This window comes from Protopterus annectens, chromosome 12.part0, assembly GCF_019279795.1.
Source record: "Protopterus annectens isolate FY-2018-M chromosome 12.part0, PAN1.0, whole genome shotgun sequence".
Classification (NCBI taxonomy): domain Eukaryota; kingdom Metazoa; phylum Chordata; order Ceratodontiformes; family Protopteridae; genus Protopterus; species Protopterus annectens.
Genome location: NC_056746.1, coordinates 332,852,307 through 332,872,556, shown reverse-complemented (window position 1 = coordinate 332,872,556; position 20,250 = coordinate 332,852,307). Strand labels below are relative to the sequence as shown.

The window sequence follows — 20,250 nt, the reverse complement described above, 5'->3', positions numbered from 1 at the left end:
GCTTTGGTTGTGTTGAGACCATAAGTTTTTTAAATACCATTGCAGCTTTCTCATATGAAGTCTTGCCAAAGGTATCAGAAGGATGCAAGATGCCATGAACCCCAGGGCCTGCAGGATTTTCCTTGCAGTCAGCTGGGAGAGTTTTGCTAGGCCTTTGAAGTACTCTGGTAAATGCTGCTGCTTTTCCTCCGTGAGGTAGGCCATTTGGTTTTCTGTGTCCAGTTTGGCTCCTAGAAAGATAATCTGTTGGGATGGCAGTAGCTTTGACTTTTGAATGTTGACTGTGTATCCCAAGGCCTGCAGTAGATGCATGACATAGTCCAAATTTTCTTTTAAGGTTTGTTTGTTGCCTGCTTGTATGAGGCAGTCGTCCAGGTAGGGGTATATTTGAATCCCCTGCAGTCTGCAGTGTGCCACTACTGATGCCAGGCATTTCGTGAACACTCTGGGCGCAGTAGATAAGCCAAACGGCAATGCTGAGAATTGATAATGCTCTGTCCCTGCAAGAAATCTGAGGTATCTTCTGCAGCTTTGTCTGACTGGGGCATGCAGGTATGCCTCCTTGAGGTCCAGAGTGACCAGCCAAGACCCCTTGCCCAGCATGGGAAGGAGTTGCTGCAATGTCAGCATTTTGAACTTTGGCACCATGAGAAAAGTGTTTAGAGTTGACAAGTCCAGTATGGGTCTCCATTTGTTTTCTTTTCTTGGAACAAGGAACAGCCTTGAATAAAATCCCTGGCCTTGCTCCTGAGAAGGAACCCTTTCTATTGCTTTTATACTTAACAGCTTGGAAACTTGAGTGAGTGCCTCTGCCTTTGATGATGTGGCAGGTTTGGCATGCCTTGTCTTATTGGTAATGTGTAGAAGTGGAATCTGTAACCTTTGTCTATCAAATCCAAAATCCAGTTGTCCTTGGTTAAGATATGCCAGTTTTGAGAGAATAAGGATAATTTTCCGCCCAAAGGTGCTTCTCTTTGAACCTTTGTAGGCGGTAGGAAAGTGAAGTCATTGTGATTGTCCTTGTGGTGCAGCTGAACTGTCTGCGCCACTTCTTTGATTTGGAGGTTGCCATTGGCGGCCTCTGTAAGATCCTCTGTATTGCCCTCTACCTCGGGCACGTCTGCTTTTACCCCTTTGAAACTTGTCTGAGCCGGGGAAGGACCAGTTCTTTGAGGGCCAGTTTCTGCTGAATCTGGGTGGCTGAACCTGCAGGAAATCCTTGACTGTCTGTACTGACTTAGCTTTTTCCTCTATGGATTTGAGTACATCTTGTGCATTAGCACCAAACAGCTTCTGTTTTTCCAGAGGTGCATCAAGTAACTTTACTTTAACATGATCAGGCAAAGACTGATCCTTTAACCAATCATGCCTACGTATCACAGCCCCAGTCATAGCTGCCCTACATGAAGCTTCCAATGCATCATAACCACACTGAAGAAAATGGTTATTAACCTGCTGAGTGTTATGTACATGATCCTGCAATGCCTTTTTATCAATAGGCTCAGGAGAGGCTAACTTTTTCTGTAAATCATCCAGGAGAAAATCTTGGTACTGAAACATGTGGAAAAGGCAGTTAAGTGACCTCATGGCTAGGGTAGTAGAGGTATATACCTTTTTACCCCATCTCTCCAAGGACCTTGCTTCTCTGTCTGCTGGCAGAGGGTTTTTGGCAGAGGAGGTAGCCACTCCCTTGGGGCACTGTGAAATAGTTTCTAGATCCACAGAGTGGGCCTTAAAAAGGTGCTTGTGAGTGTCAGGGACCCTATAATATCTGTCCGGCTTGACAGGAGCAGGAGGAAGAGAATCAGGGTTAGCACTGGAGTCAGAGAAAACATCATCCAAAACATCCATAACAGGTGGAATAGCCAAAGGTCTGTGCTGGGGAAGCTTGAGGAAGGTACGAAGCCTTTTCCTGGAGTCAGAGAATTCCTGACCTTGCCATTGAAAATGCTCCCTCATGGAATGCAGGACTTCACCAAAAGAGAAATCCTCTGGAGGGGAGGCAGAGGGAATTGATTCCTCAGCATCAGAGTCCTCGTAGGCCTGGAAGGATTCTTCTTGGGTATCAGAATGCTCAGAATCCCCAGAGGCTTCATCCGAAGAGAGGTCGTCCGCCTGCTCAGTTCTAGGCCTTTTCTCTGCAGGAGGTTGAGAACCCCTGTCCGGATGAGGCTGAGTCCCCCTGATAAGGGAAATAAGATCTGCAGCCAGAGACATGATCTGCTTATCAGATGAAGGGGCCTGGGTAGCAGGCTTAGGATGGGCCTTGGCCTGACTGGCGGCCTTAGCACGTGCAAAGGCCTTCATGGATACAGGGGACCTAGCAACCCCACGTGCAGGCGTAACCTTGTCACAGAAATGGTGTCGGGTAGATCCAGAACTTCGGTTTCCGGAGGAAAATCAACAACCGGCACCGGAGAGATCTCTGAGACCGAAGGTCGTGTTAACGCTGTGTCGTCGGCCTGGAGCGGTGGATTTACCACTTCCGAAGGGACCGGAGCACTAGCAGAGGGTTTAGAAGTAGCATCGGTAGTGGACGCGGGCCGAGGGTGTCGGTCCCGGTCCTTGTGTTTTTTAGCAGATTGGGCTGTCGGTTGATCCGACGGCATGATATACGCAAAAGATTCACCGAAAAAGTTCTCGGCAAATTCTGCCCGGCGCCTGAGAGTGCGCTTATTAAAGCAAGCACAGGCAGCACAGGCCGAGACGTCGTGGTCTGGGCCCAGGCAAGGAAGGCAGAGAGAATGGAAGTCCTTATGAGGTATTTGTTTACCACAAGACAAACAATTATTAACTTTATCAATTTGTTCTGACATCGGTTGAGGCAAGAATAAATGTTCCCCAACGGGGTACTTAGCTTTTAGATGACTTCGGTACTGAAAACTCAGGAGCTGACCGACCGGCACTTGCGAACTGCTTCTGCTTCGGACACCGCGCGGCAAGAAAGACTGAAGAAGATGGCGTCGGCCGATGCCTTTATACTCCAGCCGTTGTGACGTTGGAGAGGAGGCGACACCAGCCGACGCCGGACCCAGACTTTGGAATTCGGCCGACCGAGGGCTGCCTGAGGCAGGACAACCCATATGTTATGACTGCAGTTGCATTCTTGAAAGACATCATGTGTCCAAACCTACACCAAAGTACTATACGAGCATTTGTATACCTGTATGGAATAAGGAATACTCGACAGGACAAAATCCTCCTGCTCAAGTAAGAGTAAACCTGTCTGGTGCACATTTGCAATAAATGTTGTTTTTCTTTTGGCTGCTCCCGGTTAGGGGTCGCCACAGCAGAACGGTCTGCTAATGATTGGCAGTCGATTTTTATGGTGCCACCCCGACGCCCAACCTTCAACGAAGGCACACCCATTCACGCATGTCTTTCGAACGCCACTCGACCGCTGGGAGGACATGCAGACTCCACACAGAAGGCGCTCAAGCCGAGAATCGAACGGGAGAACCTCTTGCTGTGAGGCGACAACACTACCGTTGCACCACCGCGGCTTACATTTGCAATAAATAAACTCTATAATAAAAGGAAATAATTGCTGTCCAGGACCAAGAAGGCACAGGTACTGAATTGGAAGCAATCTCTCCCTTAGCCTGAACAAGAAAATAAGAGCACTAGTGAAATCCTCCAAAGCAAACTTTGAGTCAAAACTGGCCACATTTACTAAAGTCAGTCATAAGCCCTTCTTCACATATGTCCGCAATCTCAAAGAAGCACTCAGATCTCCTCAGAACTGGTGGTCAAGGATACCACATACACAAACACTGTAGCTGTAGCTAACCTGCTGGCAGATAGGTTCAGCGAAAAGTTCACCCCTCTGTCCTCCCATCAGTAACTCAGGACATCCCCAGCACCTGACCCCTCCCTTTATCTCTAGAGAGCAAATCATCAATGCCCTCTTAAAGGCAAAAAAATACAGCCTCTATGGGACCCAATAACATCCAGGTTGCACCCTACATGAACTCAGGCAGGAACGTACAGCACCATTAGGCACCCTATTCAACCAAAGCCTGAATACCGGGCCCAGTGGAGAACACCCACTGTAACCCCTTTGCACAAATGTAGAGCGTTTACCGATCAAGGAAATTATAGACCCATCAGCCTAACTAGCCTGATCTGCAAGGCCATGGAACAGATCATTATAGACCTCATTAACAAGGACATTGGCAACCTCCAAACACTCAATCCCACATAGGTTGGTTTTGTCAAGGGGAGGTTATGCCTGTTAAATTTGGTCAACTTTTTTGAGACGGTCACGAAAGCCATGAACAAGGGGAAGACGGTGCACACCATCTACCTTGACCTGGCCAAAGCATTCGATATTCCCCACTCGGGTATAATAGATAAACTCTCTTAGCTAGGCATCAATCTGTGTGTTACCAAATGGGTAGCAAACTGTCTCACTGAGAGAGCCCACCTAGTCAAAATAGGGGAAGCCACCTCAAGCAGTAGAACCCATAATGAGTGGCATACCCCATGGATCGGTCTTGGGGCCACTGTTTTGGAGATATACTTTTCTGAGGTGCAGGCCAAAACCAATGGGCTAGGGCTAACAAAGTTTGCAGATGACTACAAGCTGGGCGTTCTCATCAATTCCCCAAGTGATGTGGACATCCTCCATGAGGGTCTCACCAGCAACGTGGTCTCAAACTCCCTTTGGGGAGACGGACATCACCACAAATTATCTCATTAATAACAAAGTCCTAAGCAAGAAATCAGTCATGAGGGACTTGGGGCACCCAGGTTGATAGCAACCTGGCTTTTGACCATCATATTGCCTCTGTTATACAGAAAGCTTTCTACATGGCCCACCTCATTAGGAAAGGTATCTCATCCAGGGACAAGGAGGTCATAACATCCCTGTATTCTTCCATTATTAAGGCCCATTATTGAGTACAATGGCCCTTTTGGCATGTACTTCAAAACCTCTTGCACAGCAACTGGAGAGACTACAGAGGTTCCTCACCACAAGAATCCAGGGCCTCAAACATCTACTCTACGCAGACAGGCTAAAAGCACTGTCCCTCTGCTCGGTCTCATACAGACTCCTCAGAGGTGACCTCTGTCTGGCGTACAAAGCAATCTCAGACCCCGCCTTGATGGGACTGCTGCATATCCGCAAGTCAAGCTCCACTCAAGTAACCCACAAGTGTGACCTCAACTTGATCTGTGACATCAATAGGACATATTTGTGGGACAGATTTGTGTACCAGACACTCCCCCCTTCTGTTGAATAGACTCTTCCTCTCCACGTCAAGCAGAGAATCTCATTATCCCTTTTTTAAGCTCAATCTGGATAACTGGATAGGGAACAGAAAATACAGCCCTGGGATTCCACCCGTTTCCCTGCTGGACAGGGGCATCAGTTGTTGACTTGTCAAAATGTGGGCTAAATTCTTGGCTAGGCTTGTAAGTGCCTCAGGGCCAACAGCCTAGTAACTTCCTATGATCCTATGAGCATGTACATTTGATCAGGTAGAAGAACACTGTCTGACATTCAAAAATCTTGCATAAATCAGAGTGATAATCAAAAGACAAACTTATTTACACAATTATAGCTAGTCATGCTGGCATGTGTAACACAGGGTAATTTATTTACAAAACCTTAGCCAGTCATGCTAGCACAGGTAACAATATCAAGTATCCTCACATTCTTCCTTCTTTGAAGACTCAAGCTAGATTTTCAAATGACCCTGGAAAAGCATCACTTGAACAAAATGGAGCTGACTGAAAATCTATCAACTTGAGAACCCATCTGCACTGGCATTGCTGTAATCTGGACTGGCTAACACAGGGGTTCTTCCCAAAGCTTCTTTAAGTTTTTGGAATGCCCGCTCACAATATGTGGTCCACACTACCTTACCAGGGTTATTTTTCTTTGTTAGGTCAGTAGGGGGTGCAGCTATTGTTCTATAGCTGGGCACACATTTTCTATAGTACCCTGATGTCCCTAGGAATGCTCTCACCTGCTTTTTGGTAACAGGGACAGACCATGCCTGAGTAACCTCCACTTTGGCAGGTTCTGGCCTAATCTTACCACTCCTTACTCTATGCCCCAGGTAGGAGATCTCTGCCATACCCACCTGACAACTGCTAGGCTTAATGGTCAACCCTGCCCTTTTTAATCTACCCAAGACCTCCCAAGACATGTTGAAGGTGCTCTTGCCAGGAATGGCTGTAAATGGCAATATCGTCCAAATAAGCGAGAACATAGTCGCCTGCTCCATATGATCTACTAACCTCTGAAAGGTTGCTGGGGCTTTCTTCATTCCAAAGGGCATCCTTGTAAACTCATACAATCCAAAAGGTGTTACAAAAGCTGACCTCTCTCTAGCAATGAAAGTCAAGGGCACCTACCAGTATCCCTTGGTCAGATCAATAGTGGTCAGATACTTAGCCCCACCCAGCAATCCTAAAGCTTCATCTGTTCTAGGCATGGGGTACGCATCTGACTCTGCACTACTGTTTAACTTTCCGTAGTCTATGCAGAATCTTACACTACCATCTTTCTTCGGTACCAACACTACTGGGGAAGCCCAAGGACTATTGGATTACCCCCAGCTCCAACATCTCCCTCATCTCCTCCTTCAAAGTCTATTTGACTCACTCAGGCACCTTATAAGAAGCTTGTTTAATAGGTCTTTGGGGTCCTGTATCGACACTGCTGCACTAGGTGGGTGCATCCAGGTTTCCCAGTGAACATGCCCCCAAACTCATCCAACACTATTTGTACTTCTTAATATATCAGCGGCTATCCCCTATTCAGTTAGCTACCTCTCCCACAGAAGTGTCAGTCCCAGCCTCACTGAGAAGACCAATCACCAGATCCCCCTCAGACTCCTCCTGCCATCCACCTCAAATACTCAGCACCAGGGTCTCTCTATCATAATATGGTTTGTATATGGTTAGTATGTTAACATGGTACAACTTATGTCCCGGTCTCCTGTCTACCTTTTGACACTGCTCACAGATCCTGTAGTACCCCGTTACATCAATTGCAATCCCAGGCCAATAAAAGTTTTGCATAATGTGTCTCTTAGTACGCTTTATGCCCATATGATCTGTAAAAGGAATGTCATGGGCTATGGCTACAGGTGCCAGACAGTAGGCTCTGTGCTCCACCAGCTGCCGTATTACCTCACCCTTTAGCCCTCCCTCAGGGGTCCAATCTGTATACAGTAACCCTCTGTTACAGTATACAGGCTCTACCTTTTCCTTGAGCATCAGTGCCTCCTTAGCTACCTCTCTCAAGTCTCGTAAATTAGGATCCAAAAGCTGAGCCCGTCACAACTCTGTCTTTGTAACCTCTCCCAACTATCCTTCTATAGGAAGCCTTGTACCTTCTGAAAGTGGTGCCTCACTGTCAGCCTGGATACTACCACTCAACTCTGTCCTTGAAGTCACCATGACCATGGGAATACCAGTACCTACCAGCAGCTGTGGTTCACCTTCAGGCTTATTGCTACAAGGTTGCCCCTCCCTGAAGTAACCAGATGCACACAAGGTACTACACGATCAAAATCATTCCCTATTAAGACATCTGCAGGGATATCCTCATACACACCTACCTCCTTGTTCCCTTTTCCACCCTACCAGTCAAGATGAACCCTAGCCAAAGGTATTTGGAGTATATGGAATGGGGTCCCACCCAAAGCTCTGACTGGTGTGGATTGCCCAAGCAAGTACTGCTCCTCCTTAACCACTGCAGGCCTTACAATGGTTATATCAGAAGCTGTCTCTCTCTTAGCAGTGGCCTGTCTTCCATCCACTAAGATAGGATACAGATTTTGGTGTTAGTCTAGCACTTCTGTTGTTTCCAGACAACTTACCACTAGCATTCTGTCATTGCCACTTGCTGGCTCCCTCACCTTTTGTTTCTCACTTTGCTACAAAGGACATTTGCATGCTACATTGCCCCTCTGATTACATTTTAAACATCTAATCCTAGATCCTGGTCATGTGCTTGAACTAGTGGCTTCTCCTGTTTCTGGTGAACTTTGCTGGAGTGATTTAGGCTGCCCCATGGGTTCTCTCATGTCCATGTGCTGCACTTATGCAGTGATGTCCTGCTTGCCAGTAGAGATTCCTTTTTCTCCCCAACTCATTTGCTGAGTTACATTTTCAGTCTGCCAACAAAATCATCATGTCCTCAGGCAAAGTGCTGAGAGCTTGTTCCCTCACCAAATGTCTGCCAGTCCTTCAAAAGTGGTGAACTGACACCCAATCACCCACCTGTAAAAGTGGGTACTTAAAATCAGCAATGTAATCACATACACTTTCATCTGCCTTGTGTCCATGTTCACAATTTTTTTCTATACATTTCAGTGGTTAATTTGAAACAATGAAGAAAACATTATTTTTCACTACTGCAATTAAAACAATCAATATCAGATAGTTTAGCAATTGCACTAACAGCTCTACCAAAAAGTATGGGGGTCACATCTATGTCAGTTGACTCAGGCATAACAAGCATTCAGAATTCTCCCCACAAAGAACATGTACATTTGGTCAGACAGAAGAACACTGCTTGACATTCAAACATCTGGCATAAAATCAGACTGATAATCAAAAGACAAACGTATTTACAAAATTATAGCTAGTCATGCTGGCATATACAACAAAGGCTAATTTACAATTATTTACAAAATTTCAGCCAGACATGCTAGCACAGATAACAATATCTAATATCCTCACAAGGTTGAAAAAACTGTCTCCTACAGCAGACAGAATCATTCCACCTTTTTAGCACCTGGACAGTGTGTCCTTTTACTTGGGGCTGAATGAGTAGGCTTTGTCAAAGGGAGAATTGACAAAAAGAGGACTTTAGGAGTTCTGCAAAGTTGCACAAGCTAATCCAAGCAAGCCTCCTAATGGAAATACCTGAACCCACTGCCCTTGAGATACCCTTGGCTGAACGAGAGATAAGCCTCATGGACAAATTAGAAATACTTTAGGGTCACCAACTGTGAATCCACAGAAGCCCTAGTCTAGGCAGGAGTGGTCCCAGAAAGGGATTTTGACAGTTCCTTTATCAAGTCCCTTTGTAGTCTGGTAAAATGTGCCCCGTAGTTCAGCAAATCTAAGGGCTAAGGTAACTGAAGCATACACACGTTTCCAAACGTGCCCTACACTCCCAGTTAGGGGGATGGACAAAGGAACTCCACTACACAACTTCCTTCTTAGTTGCATCTACAGGAACTCCCTTGCTCCACAACTCCCTTCCTACAGGTGGTGCCAAAATCTCATCTGGTCTTTTGTGGATTGGTTCAACTGTGTCAGGCTCCTTCCCTGCCAGCTTAGAGATCAAGTCAATGAATTCATCAGTGGACAAAGTTACCCAGGAGGTAGATGGGCCAGACCCAAATGCCTCCAGGAATACTGACTCCTCTGGAGAAGGATTGTCGGATGACCAACCACCCCTCTGCCTAAAGATCTCCAGGATGTTCATTGGTTCATAGGTGTGTTCTAGGCTAATGGCCCTGGAGCCTATATAAGTCTAGGCCAAGAAGATTCCCTGGCATCATACCACCCAAAGTTAGTTCTCAGTGCCCCTGTCAAGCAAGGCCACTGAAGTGATCCCCGGGGTGAACTTCCTATTGCCCATCCACTTGTCAAGATTTCTCTTAAAGAGGGCCAGTGAAGTGCTCTGCTTGACGTGAATGAGAAGTTTGTTCCAGAGTATGGGAAGTCCCTGGGTTAGGAACCTGTCCCTCCAGCATGTTCTGTTTATTGTGGTAATGAGGTTTAGGTCCCTGGAGCGTGTGGCATGGAGGGATTGGGATTTCTTTAGATGTAGCACATCTAACAGCTCTGGGTCAGACATGGCTTTGTAGGTCAAGCAGAGATCGCCTCTAAGTAGACGATAAGAGACAGAGTACAGCTGGAGTTTTTTGAGTCTGTCTGTATAGGTCATGTGTCTAAAGCCTAAGATCCTTAGTGAGGTATTTTTGTGGCCTTTCCAGTTGTTGTAGTTGTCTAGTGAGGTACATATCAAATGAGGCATTGTATTCTATAATAGGTCTAATGAGGGATGAGTAGAGGGGTATTATGGCCTCTTTCTTCCTGGATTAGAAACCTTATGTAATGAGATGTGCCACATAGAAGGACTTTCTGACTACAGCGGAAATGTGGTGATCAAAGGAGAGGTTGCCGTCAACCTGTGTCCCCAGGTCTCTTATCACACCTTCGGTGTTTAGTGGACTACCGCCTATGGGCACCAAATTTTTCTCAAAGGGAATGAAAATGCACTTTTTGGCATTGAGCTTAAGGCCATGGTTCTGGCACCAGTCATTGGTGTCAGTGAGGCCTTTTTGTAGAATGTCTACATCAGTTGGAGAATCAATAATGGCTCCCAGTTTGCAATCATCTGTGAACTTGGTCAACCAGAGTCCCTTTGTATTGGCTTGAACTTCAGAGAAGTAGATGCCAAATAGAAGAGGACCTAGGACCGATCCCTGTGGGACACACCATTTGTAACTGATCGGTAGTCAGATTTGAAGTCCACTACTTTCACAGTGTGGGTTCTATCAGTGAGCCAGTTGGCAACTCATCTTGTGACATAGGAGTTTATGCCTAGTTTAGTGAGTCTACCTATGATTCCTGAGTGAGGGATGGTGTCGAAGGCCTTGGCAAGATCTAGGTAGGCTGTGTGAACTACCTTGCCTTCATCCACAGCTCTGGTGACAGACTCGAAGAAGTCTATCAGGTTGAGCAGGCATGATCTACCTTTCACAAACCCAAACTGCATGGGGTACAGAGTTTGGAGATTCCCTATGTCCTTATTTATAAGGTCCATGATGATGCGCTCCACAGCCTTGCATATCAGACTCGTCAGACTAATGGGGGGGGGAGGTAGTTCCCAGGGTCTGTAGTCGCTTCCCCTTTGTGGAGTGGGATGACCATAGCAGTGTGCCATTCGGTAGGAACAAAGCCTGAAATGAGGCTGTGATTGATCAGGGTATTCAGGTGTGGTGTCAGTTCACTTTGTAATTCATGTAGAACACAGCCAGGGATATTATCAGGTCCCTTGGAAGATGTATTCTTGGCTTTGGACAGTGCAGTTTTTACCTGTGCAGCTGTGATAACAGGGACTTCTTCAGGTATTGTGATAGGCCCTTTAGGGGGTAAAAGGGGGGTAAAGTTCACACTGAACCTGTAGGCCAATATGTTAGCAATATCAGTTGGTTCTGTATATGCATTGCCATTGTGCTGTAACTCAGAGCAGCTCTGAGTACTGCCATGTAGATTCTTGACATAACTATAGAATGCTTTGTGGTTATCTTTAGAATCTGCAGCAATTTTGTTTTTGTATCTAGCTTTAGACGATTTGATGATGGATCTTAGTTTTTGCTGAGGCTAACAAGGGAGTTTTTCCAGTCTTGGGAATTCAACCTTTTCTGCAACAGTTTTTTCCTTCTGTTGTAGAGTTTGTTTATGGTGGGGGACCACCAGATTGGCTTCCTTTTTTTGGAGAAGAGCATCTTGATTCTGTTTGGTATGGCCTGTTCCATGCACTTGTGTATGTGCTCATACAGTGCATTGGTGTATGATTCAGCAGTCATGCACCTATTTTCCATTTACATGGGTGTCGTGAAGTTAGCCACCTCTGTTTTTAGAAGCCCATAATTGGCTTTGGAGAAGCTTTTTATCGCGGTTTACTTTAGGGGGGGGGTGAGGGTGGGATGTGGATATCCATGGTGATTAGCTTGTGGTCAGATCTGACCAGGGAGGAGTTGATTACTGGTGTAGAGCAACAGTCTCCCATGTTAGTAATGACCAGGTCAAGGATGTTTCTACCCCTGGTGGGGGTAAGAATGAGTTGGTCCAGCATGTTGGAATTAATGAATTTCAGAAAACATTGTGCAAGTGTGTTGGTACGAGTCATTTTCCCAGTTAATGGAGGGGTAGTTAAAGTCTCCCAGTATAAGGGTATTGGGTTGTACCCTAATATTTTACATTGTGTTTAGGAATGTGGAGTGACAGTCTTGGGACATGGTGGGAGATCTATAGCAAGCTACAACCTGGATTGCAGTTTTAACCAGTGTTAGTTGTACCTGAAGTATCTCTGATGCATTATGTTGGGCTACTAAGTCTGAGTTGTGCATATCCTTTAGTGCTTCGGTCGACATTTAGGGGCCGAAAGGTGTGGTATGAATTATAGCCTGGTCGTGCTGGGGTGCTCTCTGGAGCCTTGAACCAGGTCTCGGTCACTGCACAGATGTTAGTGCTCTCCATTTTAAGGAGTGCTTCAAGCAAGTGCATTTTGAGATTTAGACTTCTAGCGTTGAGTAGCATAACCCTCAGATTTCGTATGCTTGTAGCTGTTATGGTGGTAATTTTGCCTTCAGGACATTGCCTACAAAAGGCACTATAGAGGTGGCAAGTGCCTTGGCCAGCATCCGGAATCTCTGGGGTGACAGGTGCAGGCCATCTCTGGCGAAGCATTGAGGTCTGTCAATCATGTCATCCCAGGCAGACAGATGCTGGATCCCCTTAGAATGACACCAGAATGAGATGTCTTTGGGTGGTGATCTTGGGGATCCTTCCCCTTCATCGAAGTCGGTATCATCAGCGAAGGATTCCTGTGGGGAATCCGAGTGACTCCTTTTGCACTTACTCTTCCTAGGAACTTCTTTGGTGAGGTGCTCTGGAGAAGTATCAGAAGAGATGGCGAGGCACTCCTAACACTGGAGAACATCGATATCGGTGCAGTAATTGAGACCTGGTTCAAGGCTCCAGAGAACACCCCTGCAATACCAGGCTACAACTCTTACCACACTTCTCGGCCACCAAACCAGGACCGAAACACTGAAGGTGGAGGAGTGCCCACATTCACCAAGGATATTCAAACCACTAGGCTAGCTGCCCAACACAATGCGTCTGAAATTCTCCAGGTGCAATTAACTCTAGGTAAGACTGCAATTCAAACTGTAGCTTGCTATAGATCCACCACCATGCCCATTCTCACTACACCTTTCTAAACATACTGGAAAATATTAAGATACAACCAAACACCCTAATACTGGGTGATTTCAACTACCCTGTCATTAACTGGGAAAACTACTCATGTACCAACACCTTTGCCCAATGGTTCTTGGAATTCATAAAGTCCGATGTCCTGTATAAACTAATCCATAGTCCCACCAGGGGCTCCAATATCCTAGACCTGGTCATTACTAACATGGGAAATCGATGCTCCACACCTATGGTCACTCCCTCGTTGGTCAGGTCTGACCATAAGCTAATCACCCTTGACATCCACATCCCTCCTTCACCCCCCCCCCCCAGTAAGGAAACCTCCATAAAAACTTCTCCAAAGCCAACTTCATGCTACTTAAGTCAGAAGTGACAAACTTCAGAATACCCATGCAGACGGGAACTGAAAGTTCGACTGCTGAATCCTACACTAAGGCACTGTACGAGCACATCCACTCGTGCATGAATTGTGCCATCCCAAATAAAACCAAGATGCTCTCCAACAAAAAAGGAAGCCAATCTGGTGGTCCCCTGCCACAAACAAACTTTACAACAAAAGGAAGAATACTGTTGCAGAAAAGAGGAAAATCCCCGGATGCAAAAAACGCCCTTACTAGCCTCAGTAAGAAGCTGAGATCCCTCATAAAATTCTCCAAAGCTAGTTACGAAAATAAAATTGCCAAAGATTCCAAAAACAACCACAAGGCATTCTATAGCTATGTTAAGAATCGAAATGGCAATGCTCAGATCTGCTCTGAGCTAGAACAGAATGGCATTAAATATACTGATCCCAAGGATATTGCCAATATCCTGGCAGATGGATTCAGTGCCAACTTCACCCCCCTCTCACCCCCTAAATGGCCCATCTCAATACTGAAATATTGCCAAATTCCAGTAATAATAGCCACACAGGTAAAAACCGCACTCGCCAAAGCTAGGAATACAGCATCCATGGGACCAGACGACATCATGGGCTGTGTACTACATGAACTACAAAATAAACTGGCACCTCACCTAAGTGTCATGTTTAATCATGTACTCACCTCAGGCTTTGTGCCCACTGAGTGGCACACAGCTTGAGTTATTCCACTCCACAAGGGGGGATCCACCTTTGATCCTGGGAACTACCGCACCATCAGTCTGATGAGCCTGATCTGTAAGGCCATGGAACTTATAAATAAAGACATTGGCAACCTTCAAACACAGGACCCCACCCAGTTTGGGTTCGTGAAGGGCCGATCTTGTCTCCTGAACCTGATTGACTTCTTCGAATCAGTCTCTAGAGCTGTGGACGAGGGTAAGGAGGGCAACACAGCCTATATGGACTCGCCAAGGCCTTCAACACCATCCCCCACTCTGGAATCATAGATAAACTTACTAAGATCGGCATTAATCCCCAAGTCACTCGATGGGTTGCCAAATAACTTAGTGACAGAACCCACAATGTAAAAGCAGCCGACTCCAAATCCAGCTCCAGACAAGTGACAATTGGAGTACCTCAGGGTTCAGTCCTGGGACCGTTCTTGTTTGTCATCTACATCTCTAAAGTACAGGCCAACACTATGGGACTCTGGCTAACAAAGTTTGCAGATGATTGCAAACTGGGAGCCATTATTGAATCTCCAAAGGAAGAGGATATTCTACAAAAGGGTCTTACAGAAATAGATGCTTGGTGCCAGAGCCATGGGATCAAGCTCAATGCCAAGAAATGTATAGTTATCCCGTATGGGAAAAAACATGCACCCGTGAATTACCACATAGGTAGCACTACACTAAACACTGTAAGTGTGATAAGAGGCACAGGTGGACAGTGGTCTCACCTTCGATAACCACATCGCCACAACAGTCAGGAAATCCTTCTATGTGGCACACCTCATCACTAAGAGCTTTTCATCCAGAAAAAAGGTAGTCATTGTCTCACTGTACTCATCCCTCATTAGACCCATTATAGAATACAAAAACCCGTTTGGTATGTACCTCTCAAGACATCTGTAACAACTGGAAAGGCAGCAGAAATACCTCACTAAAAGAATCACAGGCCTAAAACAGGTGCCCTATGCTGACCGTCTAAAAAAACTCCAGCTATACTCTGTCGCATACCATCTACTCAGAGGCAATCTCTGCTTAACATACAAGGCCATGTCAAACCCAGAGCTGTTGGACATGCTACACTTAAAGAAATCCCAATCCCTCAGAGACACATGCTCCAGGGATCTAAACCTGGTCATCACAATGAACAAAACATGCTGGATGGATAGGCTCCTATCCCAGAGACTCCCCAGACTCTGGAATAGACTGCCCATACATGTCAAGCAGAGCGCCTATTTAGCTCTCTTCAAAAGGAACCTTGACGATTGGATGGGAGATAGGAAATTCTCCCCAGGGATCACGTCAGTCGCTCTGCTAGACAGAGGTCCAGAGAAGTAAATACTGTGAGAAGAAAAAGCCAGGGAATTGTTATGGCTAGGCTTGTATACACCCTAGGGCTGACAGCCTAGTACCAACCTATGAACCTATATCCTGCTGGGTGGCCTGAAGACTTTGGACTGGATGTCCCTTGTTGAGGCTCAAGGTGCAAAAATACATGGAACACAGAAGGAAGATCTGGGGAGGAGAGATTGTCCATCCTGCCAAAGCAGAGAAAACTCTCTCTCCACTACCTCAAAAGCAGACTGCCCTAGGGAGAAAGCAGCTGACGGATCAGAGAAGCCACGCTTCTGCCCCATCAGCTCCAGCTGCCCTGAGAGCATGCCACCTAAGGTGTTGGTCAGAGCCGGGCAGTACAGGGTCGAGGCTCAGAGGAGCAGAGAAGGCTCCAACAACTTTGGAATGGACTCTAATGCCTTGGATCCAACGGGAATGCTATGGCTCTGAGACACACCTGGTTCTGAAACTGTCAAAGTTGGAGTGCTCAGAGACATCCTTGAAGTATCTCTGGATCGGAATTAGACGGTCCTGGCAGACTCGGACGCAGGGGTTCCGAAACAGATGGATAGATCGGAGAAGGAGCTGAGAGTGGTGGAATAGTGCAAACTAGGACTTCTTGACACAAATGGGAAGGAACCGGGAGAACTCCCATCTGTATCTGCTCCAAGAGAAATCTCATCATTCCATTCACATCAACTTTGGTTACACTTCTGGAAGAACTACAAGAAGCTATGGATAGGAGTGCCGGCATTCCATAAAATGAGAAGGTACTCTGGAAGGTAAATGGATCTATACTGGGTGAATATCTGGTTCTGAGTCAAGGCCTCTCATCTGAAGGGCTTAGATTTGGAGGAGGCCTCTGTCGGATGAGATGTCTGTAGAACAGTTTCAGCCTTCGGGTCCAATTTATGTTTCTTCTTTGGCAATTCCATGGATGAGGGAGTTGAAAGTCTAAGAGACTTGGTGGAAGGTTCATTTGATTTTGATTTGGGGAGGGGTTGAGCCCCAGCAACAGCCTCAGAAAAGGATGTAGGGAGCAATCCTCTCAAAATAAGTCTATTTTTCCTGTCAGCAACAGCAAGCGGATTAAGGTTTTTACAGACAGGACAGTCTATCTGAAGATGTTAGAGGTCCAGACAATAAACGCAAATAGTGAGTGTTGGACAAGAGCAACTTGTGTCTGCACTTTTGGCAGTTCTTAAAACCAGAAGGGCCTTTTTCTGACATCTTAATCAGTAGTGTAAACAAAAAAAGAATAAGAAGGAAAATCCATTTTTTTTTAAATAGTGGGATAAGAGAGAAATACCAACGATGGTACAAAGAACTACAATAGAAAGTGTAAATGGTAAAGAAATATAAACTACAACAAATACAAATTATGGTAAAAAAAACTACACAGAGCGTAGGAAAAGGGAGGATTTACAGTAGAGAACAGCGACAAACTTATTATGGAAATGTAGAAAAATGAAAACACATCGTTATAACCAAATTTAAATTTATTTAAATTGTATTTAAAATGAGTTTAAATACTTCGGGTCAATAGTTCAGAGTAATGGTGAGTGTTTGAAGAAAGGTGAAGAAGAGAGTACAGGCAGGATGGAGTGGGTGGAGAAGAGTGTCAGGAGTGATTTGTGACAGACGAGTACCTGTAAGAGTGAAAGGGAAGGTCTACAAGAGGGTAGTGAGACCAGCTATGTTATTTGGGTTGGAGACAGTGGCATTGACAAAAAGGCAGGAGTTTGAGCTGGATATGGCAGAATTAAAGATGTTAAGATTTGCACTGGGTGTGACGAGGGTGGACAGGATTAGGAATAAGTATATTAGAGGGTCAGCCCAGGTTGAAAGGTTTGGAGACAAAGCCAGAGAGGCATGATTACGTTGGTTTGGACATGTGCTGAGGAGGGATGCTGAGTATATTGGGAAAAAGATGCTAAGGATGAAGCTACCAGGTAAAAGGAAAAGAGGAAGGCCTAAGATAAGGTTTATGGATGTGGTGAGAGAGGACATGCAGGTGGTTGGTGTGACAGAGCAAGATGCAGAGGACAGGAAGATATGGAAACAGGTGATCTGCTGTGGCAACCCCTAACGGAAACAGCCGAAAGAAGATGATGATCATTATAACCAAATAATTGAGAGCTCAAGGCGACTACATCTAATCACAAAAGTGGCAAAGGAGATGGTATGTTAGAGGTTGGTGCATTACTGGTAAGGTAGGAGCGCAAGAGTGTTTTGGTGGCCATTAGTTTAAATAATGTCACAGTCAGATTCAGACTCAACTGTTCAGGAGTGAATGAAAACTGACACCATCAGATCAATATTTTCGTTTTTTCTCAGTAACATGGGTCAAGCCACTGAGAAAGTCTGGTAAATCTTAATATAATCATCTCCTAGCATGAATTTAGGAAATGACAATAAGAAATGGAAAACGGTAAAATAACTTGTGAGAAGCAGATGGAAAACAAAAAGATGTACAGAAGATGGCAGTTAATTTTCCTATAACACTGCTTCAAAACCATTAGGCAGTGTAAACATTGGATCAAGGTGACTGGTTCACACTAATTTTTTTTCAAGTGACACCCTAACACCATGTAAAAATGGGAATAAGGGGATTGATGATGAGGACCATTGCTTCAAATGGTGTAATCATGTATCTCGTTCTACTTCTTAGATCAGCATTGAAATTGCTGTCAGCTTTATGCACTCTTGGTACAACAAAACAATCTCAATTAACCTTCAAGTGCAGAAATGAACGTTCTTTAACAAAGCTTTCTGCATAATAACATGCTTACCTCAGTGGTTTTCCTGGCCTGCTGGCTTTGTAAATCTCAAGCTGGCGAACAAATGTCAGTTCGGCATCATACAGCACAACAAATCTTGGCTCTACTTCATGCAATACTCGAGTCAAACTGTAGGGGTCACTACAGCCCTGCAAAGGATGTATGACAATCAGAGGTTCTTTCAAGATTCCATAATAGGCATCAGAAGGCAAATTAAGTAGTACTTCCTCAGTATCTGGCTCTTCACTGCTACTTTCCTGACTGACAGCAAGCTCTCTGTATTCTTCCTCTTCTTTTCTTACTTCAAGCTCCTTTCCACTATCTGTATTTCCTACCATTTGTGTTAATGTTAGCTTCCACTTCTTGTCCTTATTTACATTTTTAGTTGGCTGACATTTGGCTTTCAGGGTTCGAGTATCACCATCATTTTTGTGTTTTCCTTTAAACTTCAGAGATTTCTTGTCTTTAATTAATAATTCTTCAACATTGTCTTGCTTCCCAACACTTTTATTGTACAGTCTCATTAACAATGTCTCTGCTCCTTTCATTAAAATCTCCTGCAGCTGACAACAGGTTCGGTCATCACTGGCACAAATCAAAACCCGGCCTGTAGGCAATAAAGCAAAAATAATGTTTAGAATTAACATCAATAAATGTAATTTATACCCCAAGATTATTAATAGCTACAGGCATCACAAGGCCTACAGAAAATACACACGATGTGTTTTCATCCAATTTCCAGACCACTAGATTCTACAAGAAAAATCTAGCCAAGCTACAGTTAACATTGTGTGATTCCTTAAACCTCTTGTATTAGAGGCATATGGGATACATGCAAAAGACCCCTTAAGGACATCAGGTGTTTCAGCTAAATGGCAGTTTGGAATGCCCAAGACTTTTTTTCTTTTTAAGTCTATTATGGACAAATTCAGGCCAATAAAGCTACCCCCAGATACTAGCAGAGAAGTCTGATGAAGTGTTCAGTAACTCGATTTGTATACATCATTTCATGTTTTGTTATACGTAATTAGTTGGGAACATATCCTAGCAACAATAAATATGCCTACATATGAGAAAAAAAGCACCAAAATAAATTGTTTTGCACATTTTTGCAGCATTCTGCAGGTCATATAACAGGCTGAATATTTATTTTTTCTGGCCTTTAAGCTCTCTGATTTTCTAACCACTAAAAGAGGCAGAAAACATCACTGTCAGTGAAATGCTATGAACAGTTCAGGGTTCAGAAACTAGAGACAAAAATCCAGATTATTGTCATGAAATAATACAAAAAGCAAATGCAAAGCACAATTAGGTTCCTTGACGGCAGAAAATTATCCCCAGTTAGAAATAATTCTGTAGAAACATCAGGGATGGGAAGCCATTAATTTTTACTCTTTGCATAAAAAGTACACACATTTAGCAGTGACTGACATCTCGTATTTATTCAATCCAACATAAAATTAACTATTTTAATACTTCTCTTTCAGTTGTAAATCATGGAGAAAAAGGTGGAATGTTAAAGTAGCTTGAGTATCAAACCTGGGCCTCCAAGAGCTTCACTGTTTTTGTTTTCCTTTTCAATCTCCTGCAAGACATCAGTCAGGGCTTCCCATTTGGGACTTTTTTCCAAGATCAACTCCCTCTTCCCTGCCAGAAGAGAAAAGAAGAGAACACACTGCACTGAATACACTGAAAAGCTACCAATACATATTTCAGAACTGCTGTCTTCTTACTTCAAATCAGACTGTTACACAGTGAACAACAAATCATCATGATACTGTATGACAACATGGAGTGCATCAGTCTGACTCAATACCATACCTCCTTCCTTGACGGACAAGAATATGTTTGTCACTCAGTACTACTCTCCTTCCCATGGTCTTTCCAGGCCCAAAGATGTTAAACTCTGTTATCTCGGCTTGACACACAATTTTACTGTTAGGTATGCCATAACATAAAAAATAATACAAATATGATTTTTCTCAGAAAAGCACTCTTTTTATAACTTTCATCACCACAGCATAGATTTATGCTTTCATTTTTTTTTTATGCTTGTTACTTT

The 20,250-nt window shown here is 44.6% G+C and overlaps 1 protein-coding gene across 1 annotated transcript in view; it reads right to left on the bottom strand.

Moving 5' to 3' along the window:
- The window catches only part of ERCC4 (ERCC excision repair 4, endonuclease catalytic subunit), a 516,254-nt gene that overhangs the window by 249,591 nt on the left and 246,413 nt on the right, over positions 1-20,250 (bottom strand). Inside the window, exons 7-8 of the mRNA XM_044089409.1 lie at positions 19,728-19,835; positions 18,201-18,795 (exon numbers count right to left, since the gene is read on the bottom strand). Of these exons, the coding sequence (XP_043945344.1) occupies positions 18,201-18,795; positions 19,728-19,835 (703 nt within the window). The remainder of the gene's footprint in view (positions 1-18,200; positions 18,796-19,727; positions 19,836-20,250) is intronic.